This window comes from Spermophilus citellus (genome assembly GCF_964194105.1).
Source record: "Spermophilus citellus genome assembly, chromosome: 11".
Lineage (NCBI taxonomy): Eukaryota > Metazoa > Chordata > Mammalia > Rodentia > Sciuridae > Spermophilus > Spermophilus citellus.
The window spans coordinates 64,223,336-64,250,538 of NC_138192.1; the positions used below are offsets into that span (position 1 = coordinate 64,223,336).

The 27,203-nt window shown below is 39.0% G+C and overlaps 1 protein-coding gene across 1 annotated transcript in view; it reads right to left on the reverse strand.

Moving 5' to 3' along the window:
* Window positions 1-26,897, reverse strand: part of LOC308630809 (CD302 antigen) — a 134,239-nt gene extending 107,342 nt beyond the window's left edge. The window contains exons 1-4 of the mRNA XM_081261497.1: window positions 26,716-26,897; window positions 20,788-21,159; window positions 15,232-15,402; window positions 6,100-6,264 (exon numbers count right to left, since the gene is read on the reverse strand). Coding sequence (XP_081117623.1) covers window positions 6,100-6,264; window positions 15,232-15,402; window positions 20,788-21,159; window positions 26,716-26,809 — 802 coding nt within the window. The 5' untranslated portion in view covers window positions 26,810-26,897. The remainder of the gene's footprint in view (window positions 1-6,099; window positions 6,265-15,231; window positions 15,403-20,787; window positions 21,160-26,715) is intronic.
* Between the last annotated feature and the right edge of the window lie 306 nt (window positions 26,898-27,203).

A 27,203-nucleotide genomic window follows, 5' to 3' on the forward strand; every position in this document is an offset into this window, starting at 1 on the left:
CTATTCATCCCAAATTCAATTCCATGCCTTCCACGAAGTCTGTTCCAATATCCTCCAACAGGAAGCAGTCGCTCCCTCTGAACACTCCTCTCACTTATCTGCATATGGCAAGTACACATTTACATCATGGGATTTTGTGACACAGATGTGCTCCTGATCTGCTTCAATATAGTGTACTCTTGGTGATTTGTACTGATGACTTCACTGGAATCAGGATTTTAAAAATGTGATAGTGTTGGCAAACACAAATGTTCTTAAGGTGTCTATTGCTCTGTGCATGACAATAAGAAATGGATAAATTCTAAAAGTACTGGTAGGGTAATTATAAAGAATAGAGATTTATTATATGGCTTGGACAATCTGGAGCTAGAGTTTTTATTCCACACACAGTCCAGATAAGACATTGATCAACTTGAGACTGTACCTACCCCGACCTTTGCCATTAAAAGACAGATTGCTAGCATAAAATCCCATACCTAAATCAAATGGGTGTCCACTAAAGTAGGTATTTTTTTCTCTTTTTTTTAATATTTATTTTTTAGTTGTAGATGGACACAATACCTTTATTTTATTTATTTTTTTATGTGGTGCTGAGAATTGAACCCAGGGCCTCGCACGTGCTAGGTGAGTGCTCTACTGCTGAGCCACAACCCCAGACCTTTAATTTGTTTTTAATTGACATATACTAATTGTACATATTGTGTGTGTGTGTGTGTGTGTGTGTGTGTTACCGGAATTGAACCTGGGGCAATCTACCACTGAGCTACATTCTCCAGCCTTTTTATTTATTCATATATTTATTTTATTTTTGAGACAGGGTCTACTTAATTTGCTGAGGTTGGCCTCAAACTTGCAAGCTTCAGCCTGTCAAGTCACTGTGATTTCAGGTGTATGCCACCATGCCAGGCTCAATGTGATATTTTGATGCACGTACGTATCATGTAAATATACCATCAGGGTAGTTAGCATAATCATAACCTTAAACATTTATCTTTTCCTGTGATAAGAATATTCCAAATCCTCTCTACCTATTTTTTATTTGTTTATTTTTTTTTTAGTTGTAGACGGACATAATACCTTTATTTTGTTTGTTTTCTATTTTTATATGGTGCTGGGGATTGAACCCAGTGCCTCATGCATGCTAGACAAGCGCTTGAGGAGAAGGCTGAAAGGCTTTGGAGTTATCTGAGCCACAACCTCAGACCCCTCTACCTAGTTGGATATATTCAATACACAGTTGTCAACTTCAGTCACCCTACTGTGCAACAGAACACCAGAACTTATCTCTCTTAACTGTAACTTTGAACCCATTGATCAATCTTTCCATCCCCCATCTCCCTACCTCCCCACTGCTCTCTTTAGCCTTTGGAAATCACTATTCTACTCTTTATTTCTATGAGAGACTCTTTTAGAGTGCACATACGAGTGAGAGCATGTGGTATTTGGCTTTCTGTGGCTGACTTACTGCACTTAACAAAATGTCCTACAGGCTCATCCACAGTGTCACAAATGACAGGACTCCATCCTTTTGGTGACTGAATAGTATTTCATTGTGTATATGTAACACATTTCCTTTATCCATTTCATCCACTGATAGACATGTAGGTTGATTCCATGTCTTGGTCACTGTGAACAGTGCTGTGATCAGCACAGGGGAGCAGATCTCTCTATGACATACTGATATCGTTTCCTTTGGCTATCTACTCAGCAGTGGGATTGCTAGAGAGTTCTATTTTTTAATATTTTCAGGTACCTCCATGCCTTTTACCATAATGACTATGCTAATTTACATCCTTAATAGTGTATTCTCCTTTCTCTACATCCTCACCAGCATTTGTCCTTCTTTGTCTTTTTGATAATAGCCATTGTAACAGATGTGAGGTCATATCTCACTGTGGTTTTGATTTGCATTTCCCTGATGGCTAGTGATATTGAGCATTTATATATGTCTTTTGGCTATCTGTATGTCATTTGTGGATGACTATTTTGCTTTTTTTTTTTTTTTTTTTTTTTGTGACAGCGTGTTGCTAAGCTGCTTAGGACTTTGCTAAGTTGTGGAGGCTAGTTTTGAACTCATGATCCTCTGCCTCAGCCTCCCAAATTGCTGGGATTACAGGCATGCACTACCATGCTTGGCTCTATTTAGGTCTTTAGCCCATTTTTTTTTCTTCATTCCAGGGATTAAAACCAGGGGCATTTAACCAGTGAGCCACATCCTGTCTTATTTTAAGACAGGGTCTCGCTAATTTGCTTAGGACCTCACTAAGTTGCTGAGGCTGGCAGTGAACTCACGATCCCCCTGCCTCAGTCTCCTGAGCTGCTGGGATTGTAAGCATGTGCCACTGTACCTGTCCTTTACCCCATTTTAATCAATTATTGGGTTTTTTGTTTGTTTTGGCTATTGAGTTGTTTAAACTTCTTATAAGTTATGGATACTAACCCTTTCTGAGATATATAGTTTGCAAATAGGTGGGAGGCTACCTCTGAGCTATTAGCATAGCCTCTACTCAGCCTTGAAGCCAAGGAGATTTTGGTCTGGCATTGCAAGTCATTTTGTGGCTTATTACCCAAAGCACTGTGACCTCAGTCTTCACTAGGCTATAGAGGCTGCTCTGTAGCTCCAGAGTTGGGTGTTACCCATTGGACTTGGACAGCCCACCCCCTGCCTTATTTGGTGAAGAATATTCTATGGAAAAGCCTTTGTATATCCCTCATATCAAAATAAAAAACACAGGCTCACTCTCTCTCCTTCCAGTGTGGAAGCAGGACACTTAAGGTCGCAGAGCTGTCCTGCCTTTGATCTCTCAAAATTATTTCTGTGTCATGTGATTTTTTGCAATATTTTGCAGCCAACTCACTACATGCAGGAGAACACAGTTTATCTTGCCTGTGCAAGATGCAGGCGAGAAAATTTTTTTCTCTCAATCTGTACATTATGAGGTGGTTATTTCTTAACTGTTCCAAAGACCCCTATTCAGACCTGAGTACACTTCTATTCCTTTTCCCACAATGAGAGATTGGCCTGATAATAGTCATGTGTCTGAAAAGAGCCAAAAAACCTCTTATAATGCATCAGAAAAGCTACAACCAGCAGGGGTCCTAATCTAGAAGTGTCCTAGCATTGGGGCACTGGTCAAAGTGGTGTAAGGTGAATAACCCCTGGGGTAGAGGCAAATTAGGAAGAATGGAAGTGTGCTGTTCCTGCTCTGGGGATTCTTGGGTTCTCTTATGTAGTAGCATAAATAAGTTGGTTACAGGTCCTGGCAAGGCCAGAGATATGGAAAATCTGAATCCCAGCAAAATCTGATGAGCACAAAGAAACCAAATATATTATCCCTGGAGAATGTGTATTCATAAAATAAAATCAAAACAAAATTAAGTCGAAAAGAAAAGTCTTTTAGACTGCATGAGACTTAACTCCAATGGGGGTGCTTCTGCATTTTTTTTTCTGGCAGTTGATTGCCTAGTCTCACCCCACCATTATCTACCAAAGTCAAAAGTTGTTTGGGAACAACATACTCCATTATATATGCTCTGCATAGCAACAACTCTTATCTCCCCAAGTAGATCAAGCACTTTGGTTATGGAATCTCTGATTCACATTTGTTGGCCTCATTACTTCTAGTTCAAACGACTGTGTGCAATAAAGGGATTCTTTTTTTAAGCTTATTTTTATCAGTGTATTAAAATTACACATATTAGTGGGATTCATTAGGCCATATTCCTACAAGCACATTACATAATTTGATCAATCTCATTCTCCAGAACCTTTCCTTTTCCTCCCTTCTTCCCTATAAAGGGATTCTATTTTTTTAATATTTACTTTTTTTTAGTTGTTGGACACCAATACCTTTATTTTATTTGTTTATTTTTATGTGGTACTGAGGATTGAACTCAGGCCCTCGCATGTGCTGGTGAGCACTCTACCACTGAGCCAAAACCCCAGCCCTAAAGGGATTCTTAATAGAAACTACTTTGGATGCTTGAGTTTTAGATGTTAAAGTCCAGCTTTCTCCAGGGTCTTGGGGGAAACCAGCAATTATAATTAGTCCTATTGATATGCTATTTAGCTCTCATGCTAGAAGAGGAGCTTGGAACATTAGAAACAGATATACTTATAAATTTACTGATATCCATAAACTATGGGGAGTAACTGCTGGGTTGGGGGACATTAAGGTTCTTCACAGAACTTACTGCACTTCTGTGCAAGTTAGCAAAGAAACGTGATGCATAAAGACTCAACACAACATTCCTTGTTCCAACTGCATCATCAGACGTTTGGTAGGATGGTGAGAGTCACTCTTTATACTTTCTTCCTTCACCGAAGACATTACTTTCCCAAAGTCAATATTCTAGGAGGCTTAACTTTAGTGGCCCTTTTGATTCTCAATGATATTTTTTGTAAGGCTTTAGTGAAGTCTGTAATAGAATTCCACTGCCAAACACTGACCAATTAGGCTTATTTGACAGATTTTTATTCTAAAGTTCTGATTATTCAACTCCCAGACAATAAAAGAAAAGGATACAGTTCTAAGTAAGAAAGGAGGTCTGGATAAAGCTTTAGGCAAAAAGCATGAAAAAAGACTAGTGGACTTTCAATGATTAAAAAAAATAAAGATATATATATAGTGTAAGTATTATAGTAAAAAACTAAGGGCTCTGTGGTTCCGTATGTTGACATTCAAATCCTAATTCTGGTATTTCTTAGCTATGTGATATTGGGTATGTTTTTTCTAAATATCAATTTCCTGATCTGGTGATAAAGATACTTGCTGGGGTGTACTAATAATTAACTTCTTTGGAGACAAGCCTGGTTCATTGCTAGCATTTATTCAAATATTTATATTCATTATAACACAGGGACAGGATTCACCTGAAATACTTAGTAAATAGATATTTATTTACTATATGCCAGTAAGGCTTATAGTTTTGTGCCAAAGTACAACAATAACCTACCTCTGCTTACAAAGAACTTACAGTCTTCTAAAAGGTGAACACCTAATACAATTTGTTTTCAAGTCAGACTATTCAAATTTAGGTTGTGCTATGTATTTGTAAGTGACATTGAACAAAATACACTTCCTTTATGATCTTCACATTACTCATCTACAAAATGAGCATAGTAATAATACTAGCCTCTTAGGGTTCCTATACAGCATTAAATGAGATAATGTCTGAAAACAATTTAGTAATATGTGCTAGAACATTGTTATCATATGTTATCACTATTTTTCATTCAGAGAATAAATTATTAAGACTGAGAAACTTAGATTTCTTCTGATTTAAAAAATAATGTAAAAATTTCTGTTTATTAGCTTTTTTTTTCAAGAGTATGATGGGAAAATTTACAGAATCTTACTGGGTACATAAAAGAAGACCTAAAGAGAAAAGAAATGCCATTTTTATAAATGAGAATACTTCATGTAGAGACAGACTAATCCTAATTAATCTGATTCAACACAATTCCAATGAAAATGTTCATAGGGTTTTCAATGAAATTAACAAGGTGTTCCTGAAATTCATATGAAAGAATAAATTATCTCTTTTAGTTTTCTGTTCTTACCTATATAATTTAAATTTTCATAATTAAAAATTTAAAAATTACCACTACCATCCTATAAACAAAACAAAATTCTATCCATTCTATACATCTGTGTTATATCCACTTTAAGATTTCTTAAAACTCTCTTTGTTTCTCCTCAAGGACTGTATTTCTCCACTTGAATGTGAGGATTTTTTACTGAGGCCAGATAGTAGGATCCAACCATCTGCTTACCTTCCTTGAATTTTCTACTTTTCAGTGTTCAAAGAGCTTATTGTTCACTTTTTCAAATAAAAAAAGGTTAGGTTAAGGTAGCAGTTTAATCTTCTACCCTGTTTTCTAAGCATCAATCTCTCTTTAGTCTCCATCTCAACATGCATTCTCAATACATGGAATATTTTACATTCAGTAGTTTGGCAACTTCAGTGTTGAAGTTTAAATCCCAAAAGAAGACAGAAAAGATACACACAAAACAACACACCTGGATATGAAAGTAGAAGGAGGAAGTGTCTTCACAATTTCAACAATTTTCTCTGCCACATGCAAGTCAAACCTACCTTGGAGGTAAGTTAATTCAGCTGCACTGCTGATGCTCAGTAAGTCAGCTCCTTGACTCTGACACGAAATGTAAGCTTCTTTCCAAGAAAGAGTTGCCTGATTATTAAACTGGTAGCAACTTCCAATCTGCTCATTCTTTTGCCAATTACCTTCACAGCCATTTTCTGTTAATAAAAGATTACTTAGTGATTATAAAGTAAAGGCATAACATTTTCTATTCCTTGGTCTGCTTACAATACTGCAATTCAATTTGCTTACGCTTAGGAAGTGACAAAGTGGAGACTGCCATTGCTTGTTTAGACCATATTTTGATTTTTTGGTATAATGAAATTGAAGTCAGAGGACAGCAAATGTTCAGGTTGATGAAAGCTGCCACTGTCCCTTTGTCCCCTATCAGCTACAATGCCATGTTTTCACCTGTGCTCCTGCTTGTCCTGTGCTTGAAGGTGGGAGTCTCAACGTGTACAGGTGTGGAATGCTCAGCTAAGGGAAAACAAGCTCACTGGAACATGGTGGGAGATGGTAGAGGGTTTGCTTACGATCTATAGAGAAACCACTGAGTGTTCAAGTGTATACACAGATATGCTATTTAAATGGCTAAGATATGGAACACAGTCCATAAATATGGACTCTTATTTTGGAAACTAAGTCCAAGATTGTTCTTAATATTTTAGCAGATGGTTGAATATATGATATAATTAATATTATGTGATTCACTATATATGAAATAATTAATATTATGTAATTTGTTATATATGAAATATTTAATATCATATAATTCACTTTATATATGCACATTTATATTACATACATAGGTATAGAAATATGTATGTGCTTTTTTAAATATACATCATATATTCTTTAGTAAATATATAAAGTAGGGGCTTGGGCTGTAGCTCAGTGGTAAAGTGCTTGCCTAGCATGTATGAGGCATTGCGTTCGATCCTCAGCACCACATAAAAATAAATAAAGACACTGTGTGTTCATCTACAAATAAATAAATATTTTAAAAAATATATAAGTAATGTATATTTTCAGACAAAAAAAAACTTCAAGCTGTTTCCTGGATGAATATATAGGTGTTGAGACAACTTAGAGTCTCTCATGTGCTCCCAACAAGAGGGGGAAAAAACAGTGTAGGCTGTGTGATGTGTATCCCAGGCTCCACTTGGGGGGCTTTCCAAAGGGCTTCCCATATTATACATCAGATGACAGCCTCGTGCACCTATGTGCTGAAAAGGCCCTTGAGATCCTCTTGTTGATGCCCTCATTTCAGAGAGGAACAAAGACCTACAGATGTTTGTGGCAGAGCTACAATCAAAGCACCAATCCCTTTTGTTGCTCTTTGAATGGCACACTTTGCCTCCTTAGACACTTTCCTATGACCTCCACAGCAACAAAGGTTGTGACATTTGGTGAAAACAAAATAGGAAAAATTTGTAAGAACATTGTCTAAAGGTTCATTATTGCCACTGAAGCCCTCTGATTGTAAATCCAGAACCTGCTGCCAGTGGGATGGCAGTATGTTTGCCGTGCAATACCACCTCTGTGGCTTAGCAATCCTTGGGGTTAAGAAAACTCACAGTATTACTTCTTTCATAAAAAGTAGCTCTGGATTCCAACATGGCGGCGGGCGCAGAGAGATCAAGTCTCTGACCTCTTCAGCTGTGCAGGCATAGGGAGTCGTAAACAACCTAAATCTATTTTCTCAGGATCACTAGGCAATGCTGAGCTGACGTGGATCTGGGGCGAACAGTCTGGGCCTCTCAGAACACACACTGAGCCCGGATCGGCTGAATTCAAGCTCCTGTTCGCCTGCTTCCCGCAGACAAACAGCTATGACTCAGCACTAATCCATCCGGCTAAAACAACTGGTCAGCCCTTCTGATCCTACGGAGGTAAATTCCAACCGAGCCTTCATAGGTAGTGGCCAGAGGATTGAAACGGGGCTTGGGAGAGACAGTAAGGACCCACCCGGCAAAGGGAAATGAACTGTCGCCATTTGCAAGAGATACCACCATGGCAGAGAACTGAGGTCATCAGACTGCGGCCGAGGAGATAACTTCATTGAAACCTGCGGCTACAGGTGTATAATTCCCTAGCCTTCCCTCTCCACACATCGGGGAAACCTTAAGGGCCCCTCCCAGCTCTCCCGTAAGGGCCCCTCCCAGCTGTCCCATGAGCCAGCCCGAGGGAAACAGACGTGGCGCGGAACTACCGCTCCCACCAGTGCTGACAGCTGAGGTCTCTTGCACCAGCTACCGGGGGCGTGGCTACCGGAGGGCAAGTAAAATTCGCTGAGGATTCTCAGCCCCAAGCTCTACAAACTTAGGGTCTGAGGGAATGGCAAACTGGAAGAGTGTGCCCAGTCGTTCATGAAAACAGGGCTCCTGGGAGCAGCAGACCTGGCGTGTAGCCAGTATTGTGGTGAGCGGCACCCATGAGAGAGGCCTGGCTAGAGGAAAAGTGGGAAGTGACTAGACACAAGAGGAGGCCCTAGGCACTCAGGATTGGAGACTCGCCCAGTCTGGGAGGAGCTACTGCACAGTGATTGGTTTCCGCGTATTGACAGGAGAAACTTGGCCTGGTGGGCACAGCGCCACCTACTGGAAGAGAAGTTAATCAAACTCTAAGACTGCATTTATTAGTTTTTTTTTCTGTTTTCTCTTTTTTTTTGATTTGGGTTTTTCTTTCATTTTCATTTTTCTTTCTTGTTGTTTTTTTAATTTTTTTTTTACAATTTTTTAAAAATTTTTTTCTTCTAATTTTAATTTTAATTTTTTTAATTTTTTATTTTTTAAATTTTTTTTCTTTTTTTATTTCCTATTTTTTTCTTCTTTTGTCTTTTCATTTCTTTTAAATTATCTTATCCCCCCTTCCTTAAATTCTACCTGCTTACTCTCATTCTCTTTAGTGACTTCTTCCCTTCCCTTCTAATACCTTTCCTCCCAAGCATCAAATAAATTTATAGGAGTAAACACTAACTCAGCAGTCAAACAGAACAAGAAGTAACATGAGGAGCTTCAAAAGCAAGGAAGAAAAGGAGTACAAACAATGCAGGACAGCCTAAATATTCAGGAGGACCTAGAGCCATCAGAAAAATGGTCATATAAAGAACTCAAGGAACACCTTAGACAGATGGAATGGAACCTTAAAGAGGATACGAGACAGCAAATTCAAGCAGCGAAAGAACACATTGAGAATGAATTACATAAACAGATAAAAGAAGAAGTTAAGCATCTTTATCAGGAGATAGAGATTATAAAAAATAATCAAACAATAATTCTAGAAATGAAGAAAACGATAAACCAAATTAAAAACTCAATTGAGAGTATCACTAACAGAGTGGAGCAAGTAGAAGCCAGAACGTCAGATAATGAAGACAAAATATATCATCTTGAAAAGAGTCTAGCCAACTCAGAAAGGCTGGTAAAAAATCACGAGAAAAACATCCAAGAGTTATGGGATAACATAAAAAACCCAAACTTATGAGTCATCGGGATAGAAGAAGGTACAGAGATTCAAACAAAGGGAATGAGTAACCTGCTGAATGAAATAATTACAGAAAACTTTCCAGAAATAAAAAAGGAAACAGATATACAAATTGAAGATGCATACAGGACACCGAGCACACAAAATCACAGTAGACCAACGCCAAGACACATTGTTATGAAGATATCCAATATACAGAACAAAGAGAAAATATTAAAAGCTACAAGAGAAAGGAGGCAGATTACATTCAGGGGTAAACCAATAAGGTTAACAACAGATTTTTCATCACAGACACTGAAGGCAAGAAGGTCATGGAACAATGTATTTCAAACACTGAAAGACAATGGATGCCAACCAAGAATTCTGTATCCAGAAAAATTAAGCTTCAGGTATGACAACGAAATAAAAATCTTTCATGATAAACAAAAGTTAAAAGAATTTGCAGCCAGAAAACCAGCATTGCAAAGCATTTTGAGCAAAACACTTCACGAGGAAGAAATGAAAAACAATAACCAAAATCATCAGTGGGAAGTGCCTCGGTAAAGACAGAGGGCGAGGGGAAAGATAATCATGGAGAAACAAACAAAATTTTTTTTAAAAAAGGATAAATAATCAAACATGGATGGAAGTACAAACCATATATCAATAGTAACTCTGAATGTGAATGGCTTAAACTCTCCAATAAAGCGACATAGGCAGGTAACATGGATTAAAAAAACAAATTCAACAATATGCTGCCTCCAGGAGACACATCTGATTGGAAAAGACATACACAGGCTGAAGGTGAAAGGTTGGGAAAAACTATACCACGCACATGGTCCTCGTAAGCAAGCAGGGGTGGCCATCCTCATATCGAATAAAATCGACTTCAAGACCAAGTTAATCAAAAGGGATAAAGAAGGACATTATATACTGTTAAAAGGAACCATTCACCAACAAGACATAACAATTATCAATATTTATGCACCAAATAATGGTGCTGCGACATTCATAAAACAACTTCTCCTCAAGTTCAAGAATCAAATAGACCACAACACAATAATTATGGGTGACTTCAACACACCTCTCTCACCATTGGACAGATCCTCCAAACAAAAGTTGAATAAAGAAACTATAGAACTCAATACCACAATCAATAACCTAGACTTAACTGACATATATAGAATATATCAACCATCATCAAATGGATATACTTTTTTCTCAGCAGCACATGGATCCTTCTCAAAAATAGACCATATATTATGCCATAGGGCAACCCTCAGTAAATATAAAGGGGTGGAGATAATACCATGCATTTTATCTGATCATAATGGAATTAAACTGGAAATCAATGATAAAAGAAGAAAGGAAAAATCCTACATCACATGGAAAATGAACAATATGTTACTGAATGATCAATGGGTTACAGAAGACATAAAGGAGGAAATCAAAAAATTCTTAGAGATAAATGAAAATACAGACACAACATATGGGAATCTATGAGACACAATGAAAGCAGTTTTAAGAGAAAAATTCATCGCCTGGTGGTCATTCCTCAAAAAAAGGAAAAACCAACAAATAAATGAGCTCACACTTCATCTCAAAGCCCTAGAAAAGGAAGAGAAAAACAACAGCAAATGTAGCAGAAGGCAAGAAATAATTAAAATCAGAGCGGAAATCAATGAAATTGAAACAAAAGAAACTATTGAAAAAATTAACAAAACTAAAAGTTGGTTCTTCGAAAAAATAAATAAGATCGACAGACCTTTAGCCATGCTAACGAAGAGAATAAGAGAGAGAACTCAAATTACTACCATACGGGATGAAAAAGGCAATATCACAACAGATGCTACAGAAATACAGAAGACAATTAGAAATTATTTTGAAAACCTATATTCCAATAAAATAGAAGATAGTGAAGACATCGATAAATTTCTTAAGTCATATGATTTGCCCAGACTGAGTCAGGAGGATACACACAATTTGAACAGACCAATATCAATGGATGAAATTGAAGAAGCCATCAAAAGACTACCAACCAAGAAAAGCCCAGGACCGGATGGGTACACAGCGGAGTTTTACAAAACCTTTAAAGAAGAATTAATACCAATACTTTTCAAGTTATTTCAGGAAATAGAAAACGAGGGAGCTCTTCCAAATTCATTCTATGAGGCCAACATCACCCTGATTCCGAAACCAGACAAAGTCACCTCAAAGAAAGAAAACTACAGACCAATATCTCTGATGAACCTAGATGCAAAAATCCTCAATAAAATTCTGGCGAATCGGATACAAAGGCACATCAAAAAAATTGTGCACCATGATCAAGTGGGATTCATCCCTGGGATGCAAGGATGGTTCAATATACGGAAATCAATAAATGTTATTCACCACATCAATAGACTTAAAGATAAGAACCATATGATCATCTCGATAGACGCAGAAAAAGCATTCAACAAAGTACAGCATCCCTTTATGTTCAAGACATTAGAAAAACTAGGGATAACAGGAACTTACCTTGACATTGTAATAGCTATCTATGCTAAGCCTCAGGCTAGCATCATTCTGAATGGAGAAAAATTGAAGGCATTCCCTCTAAAATCTGGAACAAGACAGGGATGCCCTCTATCACCACTTCTATTCAATATAGTTCTCGAAACACTGGCCAGAGCAATTAGACAGATGAAAGAAATTAAAGGCATAAAAATAGGAAAAGAAGAACTTAAATTATCACTATTTGCAGATGACATGATTCTATACCTAGAAGACCCAAAAGGGTCTACAAAGAAACTACTAGAACTAATAAATGAATCCAGCAAAGTGGCAGGATATAAAATCAACACGCATAAATCAAAGGCATTTCTGTATATCAGCGACAAAACTTCTGAAATGGAAATGAGGAAAAACACTCCATTCACAATATCCTCAAAAAAAATAAAATACTTGGGAATCAACCTAACAAAAGAGGTGAAAGATTTATACAATGAAAACTACAGAACCCTAGAGAGAGAAGTAGAAGAAGATCATAGAAGATGGAAAAATATACCCTGTTCATGGATAGGCAGAACTAACATCATCAAAATGGCGATATTACCAAAAGTTCTCTATAGTTTTAATGCAATGCCAATCAAAATCCCAATGGCATTTCTTGTAGAAATAGATAAAGCAATCATGAAATTCATATGGAAAAATAAAAGACCCAGAATAGCAAAAGCAATTCTAAGCAGGAAGTGTGAATCAGGCGGTAAAGCGGTACCAGATTTCAAACTATATTACAGAGCAATAGTGACAAAAACAGCATGGTACTGGTACCAAAACAGGCGGGTGGACCAATGGTATAGAATAGAGGACACAGAGACTAATCCACAAAGTTACAACTATCTTATATTTGATAAAGGGGCTAAAAGCATGCAATGGAGGAAGGATAGCATCTTCAACAAATGGTGTTGGGAAAACTGGAAATCCATATGCAACAAAATGAAACTGAATCCCTTTCTCTCGCCATGCACAAAAGTTAACTCAAAATGGATCAAGGAGCTTGATATCAAATCAGAGACTCTGCGTCTGATAGAAGAAAAAGTTGGCTCCGATCTACATATTGTGGGGTCGGGCTCCAAATTCCTTAATAGGACACCCATAGCTCAAGAGTTAATAACAAGAATCAACAAATGGGACTTACCTAAACTAAAAAGTTTTTTCTCAGCAAGAGAAACAATAAGAGAGGTAAATAGGGAGCCTACCTCCTGGGAACATATTTTTACTCCTCACACTTCAGATAGAGCCCTAATATCCAGAGTATACAAAGAACTCAAAAAATTAGACAATAAGATAACAAATAACCCAATCAACAAATGGGCCAAGGACCTGAACAGACACTTCTCAGAGGAGGACATACAATCAATCAACAAGTACATGAAAAAATGCTCACCATCTCTAGCAGTCCGAGAAATGCAAATCAAAACCACCCTAAGATACCATCTCACTCCAGTAAGATTGGCAGCCACTATGAAGTCAAACAACAACAAATGCTGGCGAGGATGTGGAGAAAAGGGTACACTTGTACATTGCTGGTGGGACTGCAAATTGTTGCGGCCAATTTGGAAAGCAGTTTGGAGATTCCTGGGAAAGCTGGGAATGGAACCACCATTTGACCTAGCTATTGCCCTTCTGGGACTATTCCCTGAAGACCTTAAAAGAGCATGCTACAGGGATACTGCCACATTGATGTTCATAGCAGCACAATTCACAATAGCTAGACTGTGGGACCAACCCAGATGCCCTTCAATAGATGAATGGATAAAAAAAATGTGGCATCTATACACAATGGAGTACTATGCAGCAATAAAAAATGACAAAATCATAGAATTTGCAGGGAAATGGATGGCACTAGAGCAGATTATGCTTAGTGAAGCTAGCCAATCCCTAAAAAACAAATACCAAATGTCTTCTTTGATACAATGAGAGCATCTTTGAACAGAGCAGGGAGGAAGAGCAGGAAGAAAAGATTAACATTAAACAGAGACATGAGATGGGAGGGAAAGGGAGAGAAAAGGGAAATTGCATGGAAATGAAGGGAGACCCTCACTGCTATACAATATTACATATAAGAGGTTGTGAGGGGAATGGGAAAATAAACAAGGAGAGAAATGAATTACAGTAGATGGGGTAGAGAGAGAAGATGGGAGGGGAGGGGAGGGGGGATAGTAGGGGATAGGAAAGGTAGCAGAATACAACAATTACTAATAGGGCATTATGTAAAATTGTGGATGTGTAACTGACGTGATTCTGCAATCTGCATTTGGGGTAAAATTGGGAGTTCATAACCCACTTCAATCTAATGTATGAAATATGATATGTCAAGAGCTTTGTAATGTTGTGCACAACCAATAAAAAAATAAAATTAAAAATAAATAAATAAATAAATAAAAAGTAGCTCTGGGAGGCATATAAATTCAATAACAACCCCTCCCACCCCTGGGAACCATCAGGCTAAGGCACTGAGACACATCCCAGGCAAGGCATCAAATAGAGTGGGGTGTATATGTTGGAGAATGAGGATTAGGAATTCAGGATTAGGAATCCTGAATTCTTCACCACATGAATGTGGTCTGACCCTGACAGGCCCTTCCTTCAGCCTGGGCTTGCTGCCTCTCACCTGAGAAACAGGGGTTTGCACTAGATAACCTCTAAGGTACCTTTAACCACTGAAATTCCTTCCCCAAACTACAGTGATAACTAAATAAAATAGTTACATGGTTGGCCACACTCTGCTTGTTATCAATTACAACTGGAGCAAATATTGGATTTTTATATTTCAGTATATTCTTGGTGTTGAAACACCTGGGCCTTGACCTAAGTAAGTAATTCTCAAAGTGTGGTTCACAGGTCAAATCATCAGCATTAACTGGAAACTTGGAAACTATGCTCCCCTGCTCTGGTATCTTTCACTTTATAAGCTGTCTTGGCTCTCTTCTTGACCTGCTTCCGAAAGTAAATTCAAAGCTACATTTTACTACTCTTTTTTTCTTACAAATATACACTCCTTATCTAGGATAATATTTGTTGCACTTTTGAGTCATCTTGACATCTTGCTTCTCCTTTTTACCTCATATAAATGGCACTCTTCTTTCCATTCATGAAGTTCACCAGCCCACACATACCTGGTATTAAGCAGATGCCCCACTTTTGGTCATATTTATAATGTAAAGTGGTGGCACACCATGGTCCATTGTGGTCATCATCAAGAATGCAGTCATGATGCCATGTCCCATCAATTAGGAATGGAAATTCACAAGGTCTTCCATAGGAATTCCCATCTCTGGTATATACCTCTGTGGGTTGGGGAGGAAGTTGAGGAAAGGAGAATTGAAAACCGGATAATCACTTTCGGTTAGCTAATACCTACAATTGTTTCTAAAGAAATGGCTGTTTTCATTTATGGGAATACAATATCTGAATGGGGTGCACAGAGAAGAAAGAGCATGATGCTGACTGTTCACATTTGGGCTTGAAGACTGGGGTCCCCTCTATGACTGTGGGCAAGCTTAGTTTCTGCATTTACAAATGCAGAATTTGGTAAAATAATCAGTGTAAGGATTCTTTTGTGTGACAAAGCACTAAAAGATCCTGGCTTAAGGGTCACTCTACTATGGGTGGCAGAGTACTTTATCAAAAGTGTACCATGACTGAGATACAATTCACCTCCATTTTTTTTTTTACTTAAGTGTAAATATCTTAGCAGAAAAATATCTTTGCATCATAGAGGGTGTGTATGGACTTTTGAACTACTTATGAAGTTAGATGGACAAACAGCCCACTGCTTGATAGAATTGAGACTGTGGTTCTCAGGAAATAAAGGAAGAATGGCTGGGTTCCTGAGTAGATTCTTGGGGAAGAGCAAGGCACAGTAACTTATGTTAAAAAAGAAAGAAGAACTGGCTTTAATAGGGAAGTCATGAGACCAACTGGTGGCCAACAAGGTAGCAGATCTAGCTTAATGTTTTAATAATTTTTCCCTAATACTCAGAGAAGTACTGAAAAAATGATTTCAACCACAAATATGCCTGGAAATGCTACAGGAAGTGCTTAATGCTTAGGTCAATAATATTTCTCTTGAAAAAGTATTTCTATAGGACACCTAACCCTGTATCTATTTCTGTTACCTTTTTCTATATTCTCAATTTGTTTAAAACCCTGGTCATTAACAGATTGAATAAAGACTATTAAATAAAGCATAATCATCAAATCTCAAGCTATTAGGGTCCCTTGAAATGTCTCACAGATTTGCTTAAAAGTGTGCTTAAGATGGTATTTGATTACTCCCCTTATATCAAAGAAGTCATTTGGCATTTGTTTTTTAAGGATTGGCTAGCTTTGCTTAGCATAATCTGCTCTAATGCCATCCATTTCCCTCCAAATTCTATGATTTTGTCATTTCTTAATGCAGAGTAATACTCCATTGTGTACAAATGCCACATTTTTTTATCCATTCATCTATTGAAGGGCATCTAGGTTGGTCTGCATCACATGGGAAGAAATAGATTGTGGTTTTGCTAGACTTTTTGTAATAGGAATATAATTTCCTGATGGTTGTAAGACATCTGTCCAGGTACATTATCCAACTGGAAAAATATCTCAACAATCGTACTTGCAGCAATAGTCAAAATCTCCTCCCTAGCCATCAAATGTAATATGAGCTTTATGTCCTCTTGCACTGCCACAGATTGCCAGGCAGATCAGATAAGGATTCTTTCTGTTGCTTCATTTCATTCTCCTTTTAATGACTTAAGGTTGGCTTCTGTGATCCCTTCTTACAGAATGTTGAAGGTAGAATTTCAGATCCATTTAGAGATCATAAAAGGAACATTGGCCAAGATGATACACTCATCTGGAACCCCAAGGGGGCCTGAAGTAATGACCTCCTTTTCACACTTCAAAGTCCTAACTGATTGTGTGCCCAAGGTTCAAGGGATCTACAAGCCTCCTAAAGTCATTTCCATTATCACTATATCTAGTGCTAACTATATAAGCTGGCATATGTAATCCCAATAACTATCATAATTCATGTTGAAGTAATATTGTGACAGTAACATGCTTCCTTTCAAACAAACTGTGAGGTCTTTAGTTGGTGACATTGTGGACTGACCAAATTACTGTGAAGGATCACAGAAAGATCCAGTCTCTCCCAGTAATTGTTCTACTGGAAATTGTCATTTTGCCCAGAGGATATTCCTGATTGTCATTCTTGACAGTATGGATCTTTTCACCATGGGCTCCCTTTTTGGTGTTCTTTTCTCATGTGGCTACAATGGGTGGAAGTTATCTCCCCAGGGTCCAGTCAGCATGGGGACACAGGGCACTGCTACTGTATTTCAGAGCCCAAGGGCAGAGCCCAGACCTAAGTTGTATGCTTTATAAAAGCATCCTTATTGGAGCATCACTGGCATACAATAAACTGTGCACATTTAAATATAAAAAAAGATGGTATTTGATTCTACATCCCTTATCATCCTCAAGTGTTCTATCATTCTCAAGTGTTCATCTGACTAAAGTGTGAAACTTTTTAAATTTGGAATGTATTAAGCAGCATTATAATAAAAGTACTAGGCACTTTTCTTTGCAAAAAAAAAAAATCTTTTAAGGATCATTGTTTTGTTTTCCTATGTCATATAAATGGCTTTGAATTGGTTCCTTCTGTTAAAGAGTATATTGACCTTATGTTTTATAAGGATTCTGCTTATTATATGGTTTGTTTCTGACCACACCAAAAACTCCCAGGATTGCATGACTCGTTTCCCTTTCTATTATAATACTCAGAGGACAGTTCCCCAACACCATGACTATGACTTGTAGGAGCATATGGGTTTTTTTTTCTCTAAAACCTTTATATCTGTCATACAAAGTTCTTTCATATACATTTAAATAAAGATCATTTCTTTAAATGCTCTTTACCATAAGCCCGAGAGATCAGTATGTAATACTATGCTTGTTTGTGAAATCCCCATTTTTGTGGAATAGTTAAGTAAAATGTCCAATCACTCAGCTGTGAGCAATGGGGATGAGACTGGGCTCTCTGATGAGAGAGACATACAAGCAAAACTTTGATACCAATGGTTGTCCTCTCAGGTTTCAAGTCACATAGTATAGCTCAAAGCTGAGCTTCGTTAAAAAGCTCCAAGTCACGGGCTGGGATTGTGGCTCAGCGGTAGAAATAAAGAAAGAAAATAAAGGTATTATGTCTATATACAACTAAAAAAGAAATTAAAAAAGGGCTCCCAGTCACTAAATGCTTGGGAGAAGCAAACCACCACCACCGAGGCAGTTAAAGGATGCTCACTGAGAGTTTGATTTCCACACGTTTTGCTATGGCGGGAACTCTTGAATCCATGGGATTTCTTAGCAAGACAGGCTTTCCTGAGAAGAGTCTTCTCTGAATGTGTGACTTTAGGGTGATAGCATCCTTAAGACAATAGCTTATTGTTTAAGAGTCACAAATTTCTAAGATGAGGTGTTTACATGGAAAACAAATTTCTTCAGTAATGTAAGATAAAATAGCTTCAACGGTTAAAGAGGTTGGCAGGCTTCTGACAGTTGCTCAAAAGCTCAGATAGTTCACACAGTTCTACAGCTAATTCTCCACCAAAAATCCATTCTTTGGAATGATTCACCAAACATGATCAGGTCAAGATAGCTTGTGATGTAAATTCATATCTAAGTGCTAGTCAAAAGCAGTTTGCTCAAAAATTTTATACCACTAAAACTTCCTCTGATATGAACATAACTCAAACAGGATAGGGGTTGAAGGAAGAGGCAACCTAAGACACATTATAAATAATCTTAATATATTAGAAGCAAAATCTTTTTAGACTGCAAAAGCTAAGGGAGAAATAAACACACTATATTTGGGAAATGGAATCCTGTTTTGCTTTTGGTACTGGGGATTGAACCCAGGGGCACTTCACCATTGAGCTACACTCCCCAGCCCCCTTTTAAAATGGTTTTTATTTTGAGACAGGGTCTCACTAAGTTGCTTAGGGCTAAGTTGCTGAGGCTGGCCTTGAACTTGTGATTCTCCTGTCTAGGTCTCCAGAGTCACTCGGGTTACAGCTGATAATTGCTTTAAGTTTAAGTAACCACTTTTAAGTTTAGGAGGAATCTGGCTAGCAGAAACAGATTTGTTCAACTACTCAAAGGCTGGGGATTGAAGTGATTGAAAACCCCAATCTCTAAGTCTGTATTATTTCTCCATTAATAGTGGAACCAGACATTCTCAGAATATCTAGATCCTCACCAGAAAATAGAAAGAAGTTCCTTAGCTAGAAAGAGGGGAACTCAGCTGCTATCCTGAGTCTGTGGCCAAATTTAATTTAAAAGAGCTTTAGAGAAGGGGAAAACCTCTGCAAAGCTATGCAAGTTTTTTTTTTTAAAGGACAAGAGACTTAAAAAAAAAAAAAAAGTGGCACATGCCTGTAATCCTAGTAGCTGGGGGAGGCGGAGACAGAAGGATTTCAAGTTCAAAGCCAGCCTCAGCAAAACCCTGTCTCTAAATAAAATATAAAAAAGGGGTGGGTTGAGCAACTGTCAGAAGCCTGCCAACCTCTTTAACCACTGAAGCTATTTTATCTTACATTACTGAAGAAATTTGTTTTCCATGTAAACACCTCATCTTACAAATTTGTGACTCTTAACCCTTGGGTTCAATTCCTGGTACCAAAATAATCATAATCATAATCGAAATTAAAAAGTAGGACAAGAGTAAGATAATAGAATTTAGATGATTTTATATATATATACATACACACACACATATATATACACACACACACACATTATTTATATATGTACATCAACATTCAATTAATTTACAGCAACATGATAAAAAAAAGATTTGCTTGGGTGATAGCTAGTCACATTTAGTAGTTTAAAAAATACATCCACTTATTTTTTCTAAACTTAGAAATTCATTTTGAGACTCAGAGAAAAGACTATAGCAATATTCATATACTTATTTTTGGAAGCAACCAAGAAAAAGTTTACTCTTAACATGTTGAATCATAGGGGTTGGGGTTGTGGCTCAGTGGTAGAGTGCTTGTCTAGCATGTGTGAAGCACTGGGTTTGATTCTCAACACAACATCTAAATAAGTAAATAAAACAAAGATCCATCAACAAGTAATACAAATATTTTTTAAAAAAGTTTAATCATAAATAAAAACATCAACACGACAGCCATGCCAAAAATGAAAATGAAAAACACACACGAGACTTTAAAAAATTCCTACTGTTCTCAAAACCTGTAGACAAGGAAAAATACACTTCTTTTTCTTTTTTCATTTATAACATCAACATTATTAAATTTTTATCAGCAGGAAGAGTTTCCTATTAATCTAACATTTCCTTTCTCCTAGAGTTCAGCATGTCATCATAGGAGTCAGGCATCACATAGATTTCATATCCCAGGCTCATTACAATATGGCTATGTGACCTCTGAAAAGGCACTTGACCTCTCCTAGCCTTGCCCATAAAGGGGTAGGGGTGGGTCAGATACCACCGACCTCACACATATGTGGTAAAAATGAAACTCACAGTGCCTGGACCCAAATAGCTTGCTCACTGCCCTTACCAGCATATGACTTCATTTTTATTTGACCATGCATATTCAGTGTCACAGATAATAAGCACAACAGCAAATGGCTCCAAGTCCCTCTCCAGTACTCACCATGGTAAGGCTGGTCACAAAGGCTGTCCTCCGAGCCTCCTTTCTTCCAGACATCAGATGTGTTTGTACTGGCTATGGCATAGCCATCCTTTAGAGCCAACCTGTACTGGGCAGCACCATACAGAGAGTGGTGCTCACATTTCCACCACAGCATGACATTGGAGTCACAGCTGAACATTTTCAAGGAATCCGTGGGTTTGTTAATATCTAGGCCAAGGCACTTCTGGGATTGCAAATGAAAGAGCCGATGCTGGGACACCCATTTCCATAACATGTCCTTACTTCCATCACAATCCTTTGCTACTATCCAGCCAACTAGTGGCTTGATGCACTTGCCTGTGTTTTCATTGAAGATGGTGAATGGATGATTACCTGCATTAAAGACAGGCAGTGAAAAAAGACATCTCAGGATTTGGAATTATGTGGCCAATGTGTCTTGCTCCCTGCTTGCTGACGATAGTTCTGAGCACTACTAGACTGCTCCCACCCTCCCAACTTGATAAACTGTAATGTCCAACACAAGGAAGAAGGACAGAGATGGCTGGGGAGGCAGTTCAGTGTGTAGCAGAGCCAGTCTGTAGAACCAGCCTGCCTGGGATCATATTCTGTCTCTACTGCTACTTATTAGCCATGAGATCAGGGCACATTATTTAACCAGTATTTCAGTTTTCTCATTTGTAACACAGTCCCTATTTTCTACTGTGAATGTGATAAAATGAATCAATACAAGTAAAGCCGAGAGTAGTTTAGGTATTTGTTCCTGCTAGTCTGTGAAAGAACCCCCACCTCCACCCAGATCCTGTTTAATAGGATAAAGAAGCTCCTTAGTTTTCATCTTACCTAGACAGGTAGTCTGTGGTCAATGAAAAATATCCTGAGTCGATTAGGGTCCAAAACTCTGTCTTTTTACACTTTTGCTAGCATGGCAGGGAAAACTAGTAGATGAGAAATCAAAGCTTTGTTCTCACTTTAAGTTCTTTCCCCAGTTTAAGTATGAAGTCAGGCCTCTGTGCTCCCCTCTTTATGGCAAAAGAGTGAGGCCACACAAAAGGAGTCTTTGCTTAAAGGCCACCTCCCTTGAGCCTTCTGTGGAAGACTGATTCATTGAGGTGTTTCAGAGAGGAGATTTCTAAGAGGTCAGAATAGTGGGGTGAAGGAGCTGGAGGAAATAAAAGAGGTCTGGGTTCTGAGGATGGGGGAATGTGTGATCAGCCCTATGGGACCTGAGGAGAGATTGGGGGATTAACTGTGTGGGTTACCTGGGAAGACTGGATCATGAGTTCAGGAGTGACCTGAGCCACCAAGTTCCAGTATGTTTGGACAAAGGGAAACTGAGAAGTAACCAGTGGGAACAGAAGACCAAAGCATTAGCCTTCCTGAATGTTCCCCTGGTGACCATCCTGAGCTGAAGAAGACCCCAACAATGACAGCAATTAAAGTTCTGACAGCCTGGCAGAATGGGAACAGAGTCAAATTTAATTAGATTATCCTGATAAGATAGGAACGCATCATTTTTTACACACCTGAGTTTGTGGAGCAAGATTCACATCTGTTATAACAAACAATAATTGAACAATTTGGTTAGTTCTTTTACAAAGAAAAAAATTAAAGTTTTAGCACAAATACTTTCATCATCATGTTGATGAAAGTAAAGCTGAAATGTTTTAGACAAGCTTCAACAATCATTATCAATGGACCAGAATTCAGCAGAGGAACCTGAAAAAATTTGGTTCTCAAAAGGCACTTTCATTTTGATGCCTTCTTCACAATCACTGGTTTTACTAACACCAAATGCTATTTCTGGAAATAAATCAAGCTTTAGAGTTAAAAATTCACATATCTAGGGCTGGCAACTTGAGGGGAAATTTCACAATGTAAATAATAACTATAAAGTTAAAATCTGATTACATTTTTAACTTTGGGTGGAATTTTTTTTTGTTCTAAATAAGAGCAGTAAGAGGAACAACAAGGGCGGAGAACCAAAACAAAACAAAACAAAAAAATCTCTAAAGATTTTAATTATTTCTTGTTTCAAATTTGAATTTTAAAGCATTGCATAGGGTTGCAACTAGGTATGCTCGTTATAGCAGCATCTCTCTCTTGCTCTTTCTTTTTTGACATCCCTCAGCCATTCTCTCTGATGGTCACAGGTTGGGGGAGAAGAGTCAACAAGAAAAGGAAAGTGTACTCCTCTGATATGACCACTCATACTTTCTCTAATGTCCTTCTCCCACATATTCAACAGCTATGCAGATGCCTGATCTACCTTTTTCCCAACTATTTTCTCTCACCTCTTCAAAATAAATCTGGGTTCCAAAGTATAAGAAATTGTATCACAAAAAAAGAAGTCTTGTCCTCTGGAGGCATGGCCACCACCCTTGTTGGAAACTTTCTCTCTTCTGTCCTGTAGTCTTGTCCTCTTTTCTGGGCATTCTGCTCTATGACACTTGACCCCAAACAGGTGATCTAGGCAAATGGCAGCTTTGCCTTCTTTTGCTTTTTGAGTTCTGTGTTTCAAGCTGCCCTCGTAGAATTCAATTGATTAGGTAAAAGTCTCAGTATATCGGAAAGGCCAGTGGAACAAGGAATTAGAAGTCCTAGATTAAAACTATCAGTTAGGTGGGAGAACTTGTTGAAACCATTTAATCTCCCAGGGTCTTCATATCTCTAAACATCAGAGGAAAGCAGTGGAGTATAAGACATCTAAGCCACTTCTAGAGCTAATATCCTATGTTTCCACCAGATAACAACATTCCCATCCTTGCAAGTTTTACTAGCCTTTGCTGAATTCATCACATATTGTTCTTGAACAGACACTCATGATATTATTATGTAACACTACTGCTAGTGGTACTTGGGGTCATTCTAATTTCACTTGTACTGGGCATGTACAGTTTGATGACAGTTTTGCTTTATAAAAATTATTTGGAAGAGAATTTTTTTAAAAGTCAATGGACCTTTATTTTTTTATTTACTTATTATATGTGGTGCTGAGGATTGAACCCAGTACCTCACATATTCCAGACAAGTGCACTACTGCTGAGCCACAGCCTCAGCCCAAGAATTTTTTTATTTTTTTACTCTTTCCTATCTTCTACATGTGCTACTTATGGGACACCTGCAGATTTAACCTGGTAGGAGCTAGACTATAAGAGAGGTGTAGATTAGTATAGAACAACAACATCTTAATAAATGGCAAGATTCTTAAAACACTGCAACATTTCTGACTGTAGAAACTTGCCACATTCTAAACCTATTTGAACCAAATTTAATATGACTTGAGGAAACTTGTTATTAGCCTTCATAGATAGTATATAAGCATATATTACATTACATACATAACAATACATTAGCTAAGGAGAATCTTTTTCTCTCATGAGTTTCCCCATCTTTCTTTATGGAGCTGTTCAATCTGCTTTAGTCTTTTGATACAATGGGATGGTGTGTTGAAGAGTGGGAAGAACTGAAAGAGTGTAAAAAACGAATTCCTTATTTAGAAATTTGTTATATGAAGGCACATAAACTATTTTAGAAATGTACTGCACTTTGAAAAGGTAATTACAGAGTGATTTATAAAACAAATTATTGATAGCCTTATATTTTTTCTTGTTCACTTTACAACTTTACATCAGTCTTCAATGGAATTTTCATGTTTCTCTCCAAATATAAAATTGGGACAAATCTAAAAGGCAGATATTGAGGAAAAGAAGACCGATCACTCCTAGATTCACTTTTTATATAATTTTATATAAATACTCTAGTGGTATTTGAGAGAAAATGGATGAGTAGCATTATCATAAATTGTCAGTGAGATTTTAGTATTTTTATATACATCAAAGGAAGACCATCTCTTCTTGGCATTTTCTTGTTGTTTGATCACTAAGTAAGTCCTGACTTACAGGCCCTAGAACAAAGAGCTCTGAGGATTTGGCAGAGAAGCTGCATGACAACATTTTATAACTGCAGACCGATGGAGAGGGAAATGGCTTGGGATGACAGAAAGGATAAAGATCATGGCATTGATAATTTCAAAGGAACTTTCTCCATTCAATGTTAAACATTTTGTGGTCTCTGCCAAGTGTGCAGAGCATACAGGTGTAGTAGGAAAGAATCAGAAGTCTTGGTTTTTTAGTTTAAAAACAGGTCCTGAAGTAACATCATTTTGGTCCATAGCAAAATATTAGGCATCAAAAAGTCATCAAGGCCAGACTCTGTGGTGTGGACTGGTGAGAACCTCAGGAGTCCCTGAAGGATTGGTTTACTGCAAGCTGTTAGCTCTCCAAAGAGGCAAAAAAAAGTAAACTAAGCTCTTGGCATCTCCTCAAGGACACAGAGTTCTCCTCCAACATTTGGGTGACCAAGACTACCTGCCCAAGCCTAGCGGTATACATGTAATGAGGTGAATACCATCACTAGCATCCTGAAGCTGACACACTGCCAAACAAGCTACCCAAATGGCTGAGTGTTCAAAATTCCAGTGCTTCCCCTAATAAGACCACAAGTCTGGTCTGAAGGTTAGAGAAAGCCACCCAGAGCAGCAGCTAGGAGTGAGGAAATGATGCAGGGAAAAAAAAAATATTTGTGGGGACCTAGTTCAGGGAGAATAGAGTTAATCTGGGTTCTCTTTGTTTCGGGTGGCTTAGATAGAACAGGGACTGTAGATTGTAAAAACCTTGAATTTTGTGGAGGAGACAAAATAGAACCAAGGCAGGTATATGAAGAAGCCAAGAGGAGAGCAATTGAAAGGTTAGTGTTTGCAGTTAGTTGCTGCAGTTAGATTTGGATTGTGGGGCAAGCAGAGTAGAATTCCAACAGCAATAAAGGATTGCCTTATTCATGGCTCTTCTGACCCAGCACAGAAGGCTAAAGGAGAATGGAAAAGAGTGTCAGATCAGGGTCCATTTAAAAGGCCCTTGATATAGACAGAATGATGCCATTCTGAGAAACCTCTTACCATCTCTCTTCGAATAAAGTTTAAACCAGATAGTAACTTAGCTGCAAAGAAAGTAAAAGTCACAATCAACTTCATGGTTTTAAAAAGCTGTCTTGATAATCTTTTCCTTCCTCATACATGAAAGACTGTAAAAGTTGTGGGTGGGTACTGCCCAAAGAATGCCCATTGTGCAGCCCAACCAAGAAACAAAGTCCTAGGCACACCCTTTGCCAAGGCAAAGAGAAAGTAAAAGCAAAGTCCATTTGGTACCAAGGGAGATGATGAGGTTAGCACCACTCTCAGCATTATTAGCAATGGGCAAAAGTCTGTTACCTAGTGAGAGGCAGTGGGTTTCCAAGCGCTTTAGCTGGATGCCTTCGGCCTGTGTGGGCGCGGGGGTCATTTGGTGTTGATAAGCCAATTTGAAGAAAGGGTCACTGCTCCAGGCGATGGGAGAGAGCATCACAACTGACTCTTGGTCATGGTCACTTTTTGGAAAAGAAGTCTTAACCTGACTTCCTTTTTGAGGCGCACCGTGGGTGGACTGAAGTCAGGGAATTCGTGAGAAGCCTTGGGGTGTGGTGGAACCTCATCTTTGCCACTGAGGGGCTAAGGTGACCAAGGGGCGAGAGAATAGTGGGATAGCCTGTAGGAGATGGGGAACTCCATACCCCAGGGAAGCAACATTTTAGAGAAAGGTAGGCGAGAAAGGGGCAGAGAAAGCTCCCAGAAAATACTGAGTCTCCCCTCGGTAAATCCAGGTCCCCTCAACACCAGAAAGACCTTGCCCTTTCACGCCCAGTCGCGCCCTCCTCCCGGCCCCCGAGGGCAATAGAGCATTTTCTCCGCCGCACTTCCTCGTCGGTTCCAGACCCCAAAGCAAAACAACGGTGACCTGACTCCGGAGCTCCGGCCTGACTCAGGCGGAGGAAAGTGGGCAGACCTGCAGCGTCGAGGCCCCCAGCCGGGGTAGTTGCGGACGCGCCCGCGGTTACCTGCAGGGTCGGAAGGCTCCGCCATCCCGAAGCACCAGAGGAGCAGCAGGAGGAGCCCCGCCGCGTGGCGAGGGGTCGCCCAGCGCATCCTCATGCTGAGCGGGCCCAAGCGGTCCCACTAGGTCTTCGGTGGCACGCGGCACCCACTCCTCCTGGTGAGCCTAGCCTGCCTCGGCAGTGAAGTTGCCACTAACCACCCGGGCGCATAGGCCCCGCCCCCTCTGCTGTCGGCCAATCAGATCTGCGTCTCCTCCGTCCCCGGGCGCGGTGGGGCAGGTGGGGCGCGGCCCGGCGGGGTGTGGCGGGGAGGGAGGAGGATTCCGGGGAGGCAGCTGTTGACACCTGCGAGGGGTTGCGACCGCAAGAAGGCGGGAAGTGCTCCTCAAGGGAAAGAGCCCGTGAAGCCCCGGCCGCAGAGTTAGGGGGTCCAGGCTCGTGCTTCTTCATCTGCAAACTGGGGAGATGCGACATTCGCTGGGAAATGGCAC